Source organism: Sorex araneus, chromosome 1 (assembly GCF_027595985.1).
Source record: "Sorex araneus isolate mSorAra2 chromosome 1, mSorAra2.pri, whole genome shotgun sequence".
Classification (NCBI taxonomy): Eukaryota; Metazoa; Chordata; class Mammalia; order Eulipotyphla; family Soricidae; genus Sorex; species Sorex araneus.
In genome coordinates this window covers 450160566-450174547 of record NC_073302.1, presented here as the reverse complement: position 1 = coordinate 450174547, position 13982 = coordinate 450160566, and the positions used below count along the sequence as shown (strand labels likewise).

The 13982-nt window shown below is 53.5% G+C and overlaps 2 protein-coding genes across 4 annotated transcripts; one reads left to right on the top strand and one right to left on the bottom strand.

Annotated features, from left to right (window-relative positions):
- The first annotated feature begins 1414 nt into the window (after positions 1-1414).
- LOC101545978 (GTPase IMAP family member 5-like) lies at positions 1415-5618 on the top strand. The gene is made up of 3 exons (XM_055118395.1): positions 1415-1548; positions 2926-2974; positions 3411-5618. Exons 2-3 carry the CDS (start codon positions 2932-2934, stop codon positions 4298-4300), a joined length of 933 nt encoding a protein of 310 aa, XP_054974370.1. The 5' UTR covers positions 1415-1548; positions 2926-2931; the 3' UTR covers positions 4301-5618.
- Positions 5619-8528: 2910 nt separating this feature from the next.
- LOC105943412 (GTPase IMAP family member 5-like) lies at positions 8529-13448 on the bottom strand. 3 transcript variants are annotated; one of them, XM_055139585.1, is made up of 3 exons: positions 13219-13448; positions 10277-10387; positions 8529-9551 (listed from the first exon to the last, which is right to left on the bottom strand). In XM_055139585.1, the coding sequence occupies exons 2-3, from the start codon at positions 10317-10319 to the stop codon at positions 8662-8664; spliced, it is 933 nt and encodes a 310-aa protein (XP_054995560.1). In that variant the 5' UTR covers positions 10320-10387; positions 13219-13448; the 3' UTR covers positions 8529-8661. The 3 variants fall into 3 exon arrangements, with proteins under 3 accessions (XP_054995560.1, XP_054995555.1, XP_012790849.2); XM_055139580.1 differs by having other exon boundaries at positions 10277-10325; XM_012935395.2 differs by having other exon boundaries at positions 10277-10322.
- Positions 13449-13982: the final 534 nt, after the last annotated feature.

The following is a 13982-nucleotide window of genomic DNA, read 5'->3' as shown; positions in this document are numbered from 1 at the left end:
GGTTGGCTTCCAGAGGGAAGCACAGGGAGGGAAGCTTGGCGAGAGGTGAGCCGGTGGGTGGGGGCAGCTGATGGCTTCCTGGGCATACAGTCCTGAGAAGAATCTGCTAGAGTGTTGGGGCTGGACTGAGCTACCAGGATGAGCCCAGTGGTTTGGATGAGGTTGAATATATTCTTTTGGCTGCCTTAGTAAATAATTTCCTAAATTATAACAATTGTCAGGCTTTTCTCACAGATGCCGGGTTCGGCTTAAGCCTGTTGGTTGTCAGTCTGCAGATCCTAGGTACTTAGCCTGTTTGTTGTCAGTATGTAGATCCTACATTGTTTGTTTTCCGGTACGCAGAAGAACTTTGCTTGATCTTCCCGTAACTCCTTTGGTGATTGTATTGCGCCCTTAATTGGTGACTGTATCGCACCCTTAAGAGTTTCAGTGATCTACTGTCAAGAGATATGAGGTTGCGAGGCCGCTATAGCGGCCGTGGCATTTTTTTTATTTTTAAATTTATTTATTTTTTTTAAGGGTACAGTTACAGATTTATACATTTTTGTGCTCATGTTTTCCCCATACAAAGTTCAAGAACCCATCCCTTCACCAGTGCCCATTCTCTACCACCAGTAAACCCAGCATCCCTCCCACCCTCCCCAGTCCCGTCTCCCCCCACCCCACACTGCCACTATGGCAGGGTCTTCCCTTTTGTTCTCTCTCTGTGATTAGGTGTTGTGGTTTGCAATAAAGGTGTTGTGTAGCGGCCGTGCCGTTTTGAATTTCTGTATTTTAGCAACTAAGTCTGGGGAACTCCTAACAATAATAGTGAGTTTTTCATTGAAATATTGAATGTAAGCAAAGTAAAGAGAAAGTAAAGTGAAATTTATCAGTTACACAGGTGGGGGTGGGTGGGAGGTATACTGGGGTTTTTTTGGTGGTGGAATATGTGCACTGGTGAAGGGATGGTTGTTTCAGCACTGTATAACTGAGACTTAAGCCTGAAAACATTGTAATTTTCCACATGGTGATGCAATAAAATAAAAACAACAACAACAACAAAAAAGAGTTCCCATGATCAATAAAAGGAGATTATGGGTCTCTCTACCTTTGTCTAAGAGTCAGAACCTAGACACTCTGTGACATACATTTCTTCCGCGTTCCTTGTCTCAGCGCCTCCGACCCCAGGAACGTTCACGCAACAGTAGAGAACTTGTTTGCGTGCACACACACACACACACACACAATGTTACAGTTGAAGGAAGAGGAGCTACTAGCAAAACTGAAACAGAAACATTTATAACAGCACCAGAAGAAACAGCTACTAGAACACTTCCTTCCCGCCCCCCACCCCTCTGCCTCACACACACATACACACACACACAGAGCCTTTCCTCTTTGCTGGCCTAGCCTCTGGGGCTGTCTTTTTTATGCGCTTTGCGTCTGGGACATGTTCTTCTCTCTCCTCTCTAGCAGATAGATTTTTCGGCATTCAGCTTTCATCTCCCACTACTTTTATGCTCCAATACCATCCGTGAATCTTCAAGACAATCCGGGATTCACCAGGTAACAGGGGGACTGGGGGCTTCTCTTTGTCCCTGCTCTTGACCCTGAACCTTTCACTCTCCTCCTATTTCCCTCCCAACTTCCTTTTCTCTCCTCCTCTCTTTGTTCTACCATTAATATTCTGGGTCAGTGCAAACACTTCCTAAACCTCAGTGTTTAAAAAATTCCGAAGTAATTATGGTCAAAACCTCAAACAGCTGCAAGCTGATATATTTGTTAGAACCTAAACATTTCACCTGCCTGACGCCTGTCTCTAGCCTGTCGGTGATGCTACTGGGAGCCCCATGCTCATGTGAGGCGATGTTCACAAATGCACATAGTGACTGCAGGGCACCTGGGCAGACTGGAAGCTCAGGCAGGAGTTAATAAGGAATCTTGGAGTGGAATTTCTTCTCCCTGGGAGATCTCAGGTTTTGGTTGTGGCACTTGCCCGACTGGATTTGCCACAAGCACTGAAACCCAGCCACTGGTGACCCTTCCTCATCAAGGACTCTGTGCCCGTCACTGCTTGTCACCCATTCCCTTGATCTTGCTCTCAGGAGCATGTGCTGAAACCCCATGCTCAGGGGACCTGAGTGGACCCCTCCCTGAGCACAGGAAGTGCACAGTGAAGAGTCAAGAGAAAGGGGATGGGCCCACGTGGGCATGCGGGGGTAGGGTGGGGGGAGTCTAGGAGAGAAACCTGGACCCAATTACTCAACTGCTGTTCCAAGATTCTTTATGCCCCAAACATGGAAGCATAAGATCCTGGCGGTTCCTTGAGCTTGAGGTGGCTCCCCTCACCATCCCAACACCCACCCCATGAGACCACCTATGATGGGCCCAGTCTCTTCTCCCTCTGTTGGCTAACTTATCATTGTTTTGTTTGACCCCAATTCCATGCGGAAGGTCCTTTAGTCAGGGGATCCTTGGGCAAGTGCAGTGACAGCCTGCCCCAGAGGCATCTGCCCCTGGAAATTGAAGAGAGAACCTCGGCTGTGAGCTTAACGTGAGGGGTCCTTCAGCAAAGGAGTCTGGGAACCGGGCTGAGCAGAGACAAGATCTCAGCCGGAAACCAGCGGCCCCTGTTTGGTTGTGGGGAGAACACACCTAGGAGCTAAGCTGAGGTGCAAGGGCTGTGTGTGTGTGTATGTGTGTGTGTGTGTGTGTGGTGTGTGGTGCATATGCATGTGAGGCTGACTGCATGGCCAGGGGGAGCTCGGGCGCTGCCACAAACGCTGAGATCAGCCCCGGGGTTCAGCCTGGAACCAGCCCTCAGTGATGTGTTGTCTCAGCAGCTCTTTCTTCTCTCTCAACTTCTTCTTTGGAAAAATGGGTCTTTGTGCTGGCTAGCGCCTCCACTTCTATCACAAAGCATCCTGTGTGCTTTCCTTCTAGAACACCATGGAAGAGCCTCAGAAGGATAGAGAAGACACTGGGAACACAGGTGAGGGTCTAGTGGGCTCTTTTGGACCCCCAAGCCCCACATGCACGCAGGTGGGCTCCACCACACTTCCTGACTTGCATGATTCAAGTTGACCAAGAAACGCATTTCCCCTGGGAACACAATGCATGTGGCCTTTGGCTGTCATACTCTCCACTGAGAGGGTTTTTCCTGCTAAAACCCTGTTATGTTGTGAGAACAGACCAGGTGGAGATGGGAGGGGTAGAAAGTAGGAGACCAAGAGCTCAGAGCTGTGGGCTGTGTGGGCGAAGACCCCCTTGTCAGGTCTTCGCCTCGCCGTCTCATCTCTCACAGACACATCATCTCATACATCTCACACATGACATCGGACACTGGGGTTCCAGCAGATGAGCTGGGGAGGGAGCAGGCCAAAAGAGCATCATTTGGACATCACCTATACCCTCTGGTACCATCTCAGCTGCTCCAACAGGTACAGACAAAGAGAACTCAGCTCCAGCGGCAGCTCCATTAAGGATCGTCCTGGTGGGCAAATCGGGCAGCGGGAAAAGCGCCACCGGGAACAGCATCCTCTGCCGGCCAGAGTTCGAGTCCCACTTGGCGGGGCAGAGCGTGACCAGGCAGTGCCAGGAGGCCAGGGGCACTTGGGAAGGGAGGAGCATCCTGGTGGTGGACACGCCCCCCATCTTCGACGCCGGGCCGCCCACCCAAGACCTGTACAAGAACATCGGGGACTGCTACCTGCTCTCTGCCCCCGGGCCCCACGTGCTGCTGCTGGTCACTCAGCTGGGCCGCTTCACCGCGCACGATGCCGAGGCCGTCAGGAGGGTGAAGGAGGTCTTTGGGCCGGGGGCCATGAGACACGTGATCGTCCTCTTCACCCACAAGGAGGACCTGCAGGGCGAGCCCCTGGCTGACTACCTGGCCAGCGTGAGGGACTCGGGGCTGCCCGGGCTCCTGCGGGAGTGCGGGAGGAGGTTCTGCGGCTTCAACAACCGGGCCACGGGCGCAGAGCAGCGCCGGCAGCTGGCCGAGCTCATGGGCCAGGTGGAGAGTCTGGAGCGGGAGCTGCAGGGCGGCTTCCTGAGCTCCGAGCTGTCCCGGGAGGCGCAGCTGCTGCTGCAGCAGCGGAGCGCGGGGGCCGAGTGCGGGGAGCAGAGCGCGCGCTACCTGGGCCTGGTGCGGGGCGAGCTGGAGAAGCAGAGGCGGGCGGTGGCCGCGGCCCCGGGGAGCTGCGCGAGGAACCGGCTGCACGGGCTCCAGCCCGTTTTCAATTCTGACTTCCTTTTTTGTTTTTTGGGGTGCAGCATATTATTCATCGTTATCATGCTGATCATTTTTGTAATTTGATGTCTCATCAGCATGGCAGCATTTTCTAAACCATTGCGCATGTCTGTCATTCTCAGCACCCCCCCTTCGGAGGTTAGTTCTGAGGTTGGCAGAGAACATGGGCTGCCCACGATGAGGTCCGTTCCTCTCCCGACACCAATCCCAACACCATTACACCATCCCATCACCATTATTTCCAATTTCCCACCACTGCCTAACCCTGCCCCCAAAGCACTTGCTAAATAAGTTATTTTGATTTATTTTCTATGAATAATATGCTAAAAATGATTTTAAAAAGTTTCCTTAGAGGAAAGTGTGTGAAGATTGTTGTATCTCACCCCGCAGCCAGTAAGCCCTCGCATAAGAGATTACTAACACGTTGTTATAGGTTGCCCCTTCTGTGCTAATATAATATATACATCAAAATAGGTTGCCTTTACGTTGTACCCCATCAGATGTGGTGTGCTACTCTTGGTACATCAGTGGGGCAGAGCGTGAAATGTCGCGCAGCCGTGCTCCAGGAATTCTAAAGTTTTATATAGGGTGGTACAGTTAGAGTTAAATTAGAGTTAAATTTTTAACTGAATGGTGACCTTGGGGTGTGGAGGCATCTCTGTGGTGTTTTGCTCTTTCTCTTCTGAGATTTATTTGGGAGTCTCTGGATCATGGCCATTAATGAGCTCATATGGCGCCAGAGTAAGCTTATGGGCGAGGCCACCAGGCTCCAGGAAGAACAGGGAGATGGGGGAAGTAGTCCATTTCTGACTCAGCGAGAGCCTGAAGATTTCGGGAAAGCCACACTTCAGAGGAGAGCAGATAGATGTAACAGATCAGCCAGCCAGAGAGTTGTTCCTCTCTCTAGATTCACAATAAACCCCTTTGTTGCTAAAGCTATCTGGGTTTGAAGGTCTCATTTCGAACACTTTTAACCTGCATTTGAGATGTTTGTTTTGTTTTGGGGCCAGGAATGATTAGGAGGTAAAGGTGATTTGGGCTTACTCATGGCTCTGTGCTCAGTGATTAGTCTGGCAGGGATCAGGAGACCTTTTGGGGTGCTGAGAATCAAATCCAGGTCAACCACCGGCAAAACAGGTGCCTTACCCACTCTACCCTGGTCTCTTGCATTGAAAAACATTTGAACTAGTCGAAACTTTTCTACCTTCCTGTGTGCAGCTTATCTTCAGCCCAAAGTCCCAGGGCAGAGAACCGAGGCACATGTTTAGGTGATGCTGAGATGCTGAGAGAAACCTGTTTGTGTCTCGACTCACTGTCACAGTCCACACTGGGTGGTTTCTCCTCCAAGCCCATCCTCCTGTCCCACCCCAGCTCTATTGTTACAGCTCAGACTGCCTGCAAAGGTGGAGTCCTCCTCCTCCTCTACCTCCTCCTCCATCTCTGTCCTACCAGCCTTCAGCTCCCAAGGGCCACACTGAAGCTCTCTGATCATCCTAAAATACACTCTCCTGCTAAAAACCTCCAGTCTGGTGGCCTCTGGGCATGGTTCTTGAACCCGGAGGGGACCCACGAGGCCCTCACTGCACCTCTCCCCCATGGGCTGATCTCATATCTCTCCTGGAATGGGGCCATGACCAAAAGCACTGCCCAGATAGGGGATTGCATCTGCAGACATACGTTCCCCGGCCCGTGTGCTTCCCTTTTCCTGTACTGTAGGATAACATTGGTTTGACCTTTCTGCCTTGCCACAGGGAGCTTAGGTTTATTGGGTTACTCCCATCACAGTGCTCCCATTCCTCTGTGTTTATTTGTAACCTCTTTGTGTTCTGCTTCTCCAACCAGTCAATCACCTTTAACTCCTAATCAGACTCTGTTGACTTGTAAGTATTGTTTTTCTCTTCTCCTTAAGTCCTTTGCATAGTTAATTCAGAGCAATGTCCTTTTTGTATAAACACAGGAAGACAGTTATTGCTATGCTTTTGTAACTTGGGAGTTAGTTGACCCCAAATGATATTCACTCCGGGGAATCTGTTTTCTCGACTTAAGCCTCAGTTGCCCTTACTTCCTAGCACCCTAATAGCAGGGTCCCAAAGAGAGACTGGATGTACCCAGGGCAAACTGTGAGCTACCCTGGTATTGATGTGGGCCAGGCCAAAGTGCCATAATACTTAACTATAAGAGCATGGTCATGGACAAGTTCTGTCATGGTCCAAAAAGTACAACTAGATTAGGACTCCACTGGGGCTAGAAAAGATTAATCTGGCCTGAGCACTATAGTTTGAGATCTATAGCAAGATGTCCCCAGGAGAGTCACCTTACAAGCTTAATGTCCAGATGTCTCTTACTATGTCCATACAAAATAACTAATATTAAGAAGTATAATTAAGATGTTAATTAAGCTATTGGACTAAGGAGAGGAGATACACCCTTATCTCCTTAAGTGGTGTTTTGCCCTTGAGTGGAAGAAGGGCTTTCATACATTGGTTTTGCTACCGGATGGGGTGCAGTGGGTCCCCCCAAAGCAGGGAGTTGGTAAGAGACTAGAGGAGAGACCAAGGAGAAGAGTGGGGGGCGGACAGATGGAGCACGGAGAGATGAGCGGGAGATACAGGAGGAGACGGGAATGAGAGACAGTGTGAGGCTAGAATGGGGTCCTTACTGAGACTGGAACAGGCGTGTGGGGAGAATGGAATAAATGGCAACTGATCACCAACCAGCCTGTTCCTCACTTCCTCCTCCGTCCGCCCACAGCATCGGCCGTCCCGGGCGGGGAAGCAGCGTGAGACCACCGAACGCAGGTGGTGCGAGAGAACTGCCAGGGTCCCCTAGCTGCCTGGTGTCCACACATGGCACACCCCATTTCTACAGGCCTCCTTCCCTCTTCTATGTTGTTTATTTGTTTTGAGCCACACCAGTGAGCCTCCTTGTTCTGTGCTCCAGGATCGCTCCTGGAGGGTCTTGGGGGCCCATTTCTTGGGCTGCTGGAAACTGAACAGGGGCTGACTTCATGCAGGGAAAAAGCATCTCACCTCTATACTATCTCTCTGGGCCCCTTATAGCTCGTATCTGATATTCCTATATGAGCACCAAGTCTTATACTCACTGCTCACATTATAATGTCTGGAGCAGAATGAATGAAGTCAAGGAAGGGATAGATAGGATTAGGTTGGGCAACCTGGGAATACTGCATGGAGGAGGTGGTTTGGTCCAAGAGTGAGAGGCACTTGTGCATAAACTGTGTGTACATGTTTGGCATTGGTTATGTGAATACAGCAGTACAGACCAACACAGCATTGGTTCCAGCAATTGAGGTTCTGAGAATGACATTGGTGTCATCACTGAGCTTCGAGAACTCACCTCAGGATGAATTATTTACACATCCTTTGCCCAGGGTGGCCTGGGGTGACTGAAATTATCCATTACAAGTTACCAGGGAACAGAAGAAGTGTGTGGAGGGGAGGCCCTTGAGGGACCTTTGCTTCTGATCCTGTGTTGAGGAATGCGAGGTCTGTGCCCGGATCTCCCCCTGAGCTCCACACACTCCCCAGTGCGCCGAGTCTGGGGAGAAAGGCGTTGCCTTCTCATGCTGGCCGACCACAGAGGACTCGACTAGCACACAGCATCCTGGGATAAAAGTCGCAAGGAGAAAGCTTTCCAATCCCCTGGGAAAGTTGTGTGGAATTCCCTGTTTTCTAGGAAAACACAGCAGAGCCAAGGCACTGCCTTTCACACCATTGGGGTCCCCAGATAACCCTCACTGCCGGGGCCAGCAGGCCAAAGCAGCTCGGACCTTCCAGCTCCCAGCCAATGGGGTTTCTGGTGACTCTGCTGTCCCAGGGGCCAGTCTCCATCATGATGCTGTGACCCCCTTTCTCTCCACCCCCTCATATCCAGGTCCTCACCTTCCCTTCCTCCCCATCTCTGTACACCCAGACTCCCTGCAAGAATGTCCTCATCGCTCTCTCTCTCTCTCTCTCTCTCTCTCTCTCTCTCTCTCTCTCTCTCTCTCTCTCTCTCTCTCCAGGCAGGATGTGATATCAGGAGCGGCCTAGAGAACTCAGAATGCATTTCTGAATAAATCTGATATCTTGCTCCAGCTCTTCCTACTTCATCCTTCCCCCTCCAACGCACGACGAAAGTAGGACCCAGAGCCCAGAGTTGAGCTATTCAAAGGGTGTCTCAGACCGCAAGCCCCCCCCCAACCATTCAGAACAGGATTCTGTTCCTGTCCTCTTGACTCTCATGAAGAAACCAAGTAACAGACTTTCTCCTCTTTTGGGTTTTATTAAAATGTCTGAAAGTTAAATCGATGCCAGGTGGGATAGAAGGAGAGAAATTGTCAATGAAATGATGTAAGAAGCAAATTTAGGGCCTCTAAGCAGAGACCGCAATTCTGAGCAGGAAAGCAGCCAATGTTCTAAAAATGCTCAGTGCCCATGAGGGATACCAAAGTCAATGAAAATAATCAGAAAAATTAAAATGCAAATAAGAAGAATAGCAATCCAGGCGTGAGACGCCATCCAGCTCTTGATTCTGCACAGCCCGGCCCCCTGGCAGCTCCCCTGGGCCGTGGCCACTGCCCGCCTCTGCTTCTCCAGCTCGCCCCGCACCAGGCCCAGGTAGCGCGCGCTCTGCTCCCCGCACTCGGCCCCCGCGCTCCGCTGCTGCAGCAGCAGCTGCGCCTCCCGCGACAATTCGTTGCTCAGGAAGCCGCCCTGCAGCTCCCGCTCCAGACTCTCCACCTGGCCCATGAGCTCGGCCAGCTGCCGGCGCTGCTCTGCGCCCGTGGCCCGGTTGTTGAAGCCGCAGAACCTCCTCCCGCACTCCCGCAGGAGCCCGTGCAGACCCGTGTCCTTCACGCTGGCCAGGTAGTCAGCCAGGGGCTCATCCAGCAGGTCCTCCTTGTGAGTGAAGAGGACGATCACGTGTCTCATGGCCCGTGGCCCAAAGACCTCCTTCACCCTCCTGACTGCCTCAGCGTCGTGCGCGGTGAAGCGGCCCAGCCGAGTGACCACCAGCAGCACGTGGGGCCCGGGGGCGGCCAGCAGGTAGCAGTCCCCGATGTTCTTGTACAGGTCTTGGGTGGGCGGCCCGGCGTCGAAGATGGGGGGCGTGTCCACCACCAGGATGCTCCTCCCTTCCCAAGTGCCCCTGGCCTCCTGGCACTGCCTGGTCACGCTCTGGGCCCCCACGTGGGACTCAAACGCTGGCTGGCAGAGGATGCTGTTCCCGGTGGCACTTTTCCCGCTGCCCGATTTGCCCACCAGGACGATCCTCAAGGAGGACGAAGCATCAAAGCTGGCACCTGCTCTGCTGCCTGAGGAAACAGTTTGCACCGGACTATGTCCGAGCTCCTTAAGTTTAGGTCACCGGCCCTAGTGGCCTTCCAGGTACGATACCCTGCTCCCGCCCCAGAGATGGACAGGCACGCATGATTTGTGACCCAGTTAGGAAGCTGGGGGGTGCAGGAAGACCACAGAGCCAAGAGTGGAAGGGCCACCCTGCAGGAGGGACAGGGACATCTCATCACGAGAAGCCACACTGGGGGAGACAGAGTGCCACTTCCTGCACCCACGGACTCCCGGGCATTGTGGAAGGTGCCCCACACATTCACCAGCCTTGGGGTGGGGTGTCTCAGGTGTTGGGATTCTGGGCCCGCACTAAGCTCAGCTGAGTGTCCCTGGGTGGGGTGATGGGGAGCTGGATGCTTGGGAGGGGGAGGCGGAGGGTGAGGGCGGATGACCTGGCCGGGCTGGGGAAGACCAAGGCCGTCAGAAGCGCAGGTGGGAAGGACCCAGTTTGCAGCCTGAGGAGAGCAAGTCTACCAGAAGCCCAGTGCAGAGGCTGACCCCAGCCCAGCACAGAGTCTGCCCTCAGGGGTCTCCGAGGCTCCTCTGAGGCAGGGCCTCAGCCCGTTGCTTCAGCACTTCCGCTCTGTGCTGGTTCTTTGGGTTCTGTCACTGGGCTTGAGGTGAGAAAAATGTGAGGAAACAGTGGGTGTCTCTCTGGCCCCGGGCCTGGAGTTCCTGAGAGCTTTCTTACCTTCACTGAGAGTTCCATATTTGCTCCTCTCAAAAGCGTCCATTGTCTTCTGGAATAGAAACAAGAGGAAAGGAACAGAAAGCACTCATCCGGGGGGGCTGGAGGCCTGACCTGAGGAGACCGCTAGACACCCAAGAGAAGTCTGCTTAGACGAGCCATTTCCAGCCTGGATTTGTCACCCAGATTGTACTTTTGAACCAACGGCTATAAATGACATGCAAGCTGGGTGATGCCAGGAGAGATGCTTAGTTTTTTTTCCCTTCTCATTTTATAGGAAAAAGGGAAATAGTTTGAGGCAAATCAATTGATAGTTATTTCCAATTTTATTTATTTATTAGGGCTTCCCAAGTAGTGCTAAGGAGGTCCAGGGGTCCCTCTGGCGATTCTTGGCAAACTGGGCCCCCAGTTCAGTGTAAGCCCAAAGGTGAGGGGCTGCCCAAGCCCTGCAGACGGGGGTCACCCAGGTCACCCTGTGATACTCAGGGGCCTTCAGGGACACACCAGGCCATGTTCAGGGGACCGTGTGATGCCAGAATCCAGCTCATGGCATTATCTTTAGGCCTCTTTCCCTGGGGTTTTAAAAATGAAAGCATTCCACTATGGAATGAGCACAAACCAAAGAGGCAAACTTGATGGAATGGGGGAACAATATGTTTTGCTTCAAGTCACGATGACTGGGAGTGTGTGTGAAGAATTAGGAATTTCCCAAAATTCTAATGGATAATTTCCTGTTTTCAGTGCAAACAAGAAGTTCAGTGCTCCTTCCAGCAGTAAGGTGGCGATGGTGCTTAGGCATCTCCAAGGACATTAGTGGAAGGTAATCGAGGACGCGAGGCAGGAGAGGATGGGGCTGGGCACAGCGCAGACTAGATGGTGCCCAGGAGGAAGAGTTAACACCCAGGGAAAATGCCAGAACACTTTTCTTTTCCTGTCTTTAATGACATATTTTTCCTGGAGGCCCTGGTCTTTCAACAGTGATTATTTCCCCCCCGCCCCAGCATAAATGGGCATAGCAAAGGGCAAAAACTTTTCCTTAAAATCAAATACAGCGTGTCACTGCTCTGGCATAAGGGAAGAGAGGGTGCAGGGACGAGCAAGCCAGCAGACCCACGGGGTCCTGGAGCTGAACTCAACAGCAGCTTTTGGTTTATTCCGTTTCAAAGACCGTGATTCTATATGCTGCGATAAAGTACTTTTGACGCATAGGAATACAGAGAAATAAAGATTTTCCACCTGCAGCTAGCCAATGTCTTTTGTCATTCTTACGACAGCCATTCTGCTCGACTGAGAAGCTTCAACACTGCGTCGCCCTGTATCAATTTCTGATTCATTTCAATCCCCCGGCTCATCCACTCTGGCTTCTGCGGAAACTGCTCTAGTTCTGCATCTTTCCCCTTTCCACGGCACCTTCTGAGATTGGGCACCTCAGGAACTGTTTCGGGATCTACTGATACGTTGCCACGTGTCACTTTCAAAGCTTTCACAGCCTCTATCCCAAGGGTCCTGAAGCCTCTCAGCGTCTGTTAGCCAGCAGCCAGGTGGCGGCGGGGGGTGGGGTGGAGGGCACAGGGCTTGAGTCTGGGTGGAGATTTGTGCGACAGTGTGAGCGTCGTCACAGCCCCAGGTCTGCACATGTCCAAGTGGTTGATACAGTATATTTTGTTATTATATGTATATATAATCACAGAGTGCTTTGAGCACTGAAAAATTAAAATTCTGGGGACTGGACAGAGGCCACAAAGGGGGATGCCCAGACGGGACATGCTGCAGCCCGAGTTCTGTCCCTGGCCCCGGTGGGCACAGGAGACAGAATTCAGGGAAATTCTGCCACCCTCATGGCCCCTAATGAATCCCTGGGACTCCCTCCCCAGCAGCTACCACAGAGGGTGGTGGAATGTGGGCCTGAATGGGGACCACCGCAGCCACCTGGGAAGAGCCCAGCTGGCCAGGAGCCCGACGCTAGTGAACATGGCCGACACTGGTGAACAATGATCAACCGTGGCAAGCATGATGGATACCAGGGATATCATTGGCCCTGGTGGGCATGTTCAACCCTGGTGAACACGACGGGCACTAGTGAACATGTTGAACACCAATGAACATGACGGACACTAGTGAACATGACCGACCCTGGTGAGCATGATGGACACTGGTGGACATGACAGACATTGATTACCACGAGGTTCTTCCTGGTTTCTTAACTGGGGAAGCCTGACCTGTCGGGGTTCGGTTCCTTCAGAGCAGAAGCGGCTGGGCTTCAGGAGCTGACAGGGCTTCCCTCTGCCCGTCCCTCGGACTCTCCATCACACCCTTGCGCTGACATCTCTCTCACAGGCTCAGTAAAGGGCTGCCCCCACCCCCTGGGGGAGTGGTCCTAGTTAGTCCTGCATGAGTGACAGGCTACAAGGGGGCTGGGTGCAGAGCAGGGGGGCTTTCGGACCCAGGTCAGATGACACTTTGGAGACACAGGACTCAGGCACAGGAGAGATTATGAACTCCACCTTTCCTCTAGGGGGCCTGGGGCTCCATTTCCCCCTCCCGAGTGGGGGTGCATGTCAAGATTGGGGGTACAGGGAAGTTAAAGTGAAGCGGGGGAGACCCAAGCCCTCCCGCCGGGGACCCTCTGTGTTCTCAGCCTAGTTCTGGGCAGCTCCGGGAGTTCCTGCGATCACAGGGGCTAAGAGATGAGGGGGCCTTCCAAGGAGGGAAGTGCCGGGTCTCAGGGACCCCAGAAGGAGACGTACAGGCGGGGTGCAGAAAAGAGTCTTGGGGGCTCCCTGCCTGTTTTGCCGCCAAAACCCGCCTCTGCCCCGAACCTCAGGGTCATCTCCAAAGCCTGGACCTGCTGGACTCGCATCCCGGGCACAGCCCGGACCACGCGATGCTGGAGGGGGCGGGGAGCTCGCGGACCCGCAGTCTGGGACCCCTGCGCGTCCCCTTACCCTGCGCGGCGCTGGGACTCGGCTCAGGCTCCTGGGCTGCGCGGCGGGACAGAGGGACGCTCCGGAGGTCGGGGCGTCCGGGAGGCGGGGGTCTTCGGGGGTCGTCGGGGACCGCGGGGGGCCGCGCGCAGGCTTTGAATCAGGAACCCCGAGCAGCTGCAGGACGGATCAAGGGGTCCCCAGAGCGCCCGAGAACCCCGGCGGGGAGGCGGGGAACAGTCGCCAGCAGGTCCCGGGACCGCGCTCTTGGGGCGGAACCTGAGCCCGAACTTCCTGCCGAGCCTGGGGCGCCCCTGCCCTCCCCCACCCACCCACCACCCCAGCGCTGTTCGATGACGTGTTAACCTAAACTGATTTTTGGGAAAGGCCGTGAAGGCAGTGACCGAGTCCCCCGCTCCGATCCCCAGGCTCAGAAACGCCCCCGAGACATAGGAAAGGTCTGCAGGACGCTCGCAGCCTCCCCAGGCTCCGCGTCTACAATGTTCCTGCTCCCAGGACGCAGAGCAACGCGGGGCCCCCAGGGGCCCCGGAGCAGCTCTGAGCCCCTTTCTTGCTGCGGGACCCGCCCCAGAGGGACGCAGGCCTGGGCAATGTGTCCCTGGGAGCAAGGATGGGACATCCGCTGTTTGTCCACCGTTGGGGCCTCCAAGACAGAGCAGGAACTTTGCACAACACCTTTGCTGAAAAGCGAAACAAAAACGTCCCAACCGAAAACAAGCAGCTTCAACCGAAAACAAGCAGCTTCTTGGCAAAGTGGGAGGAAG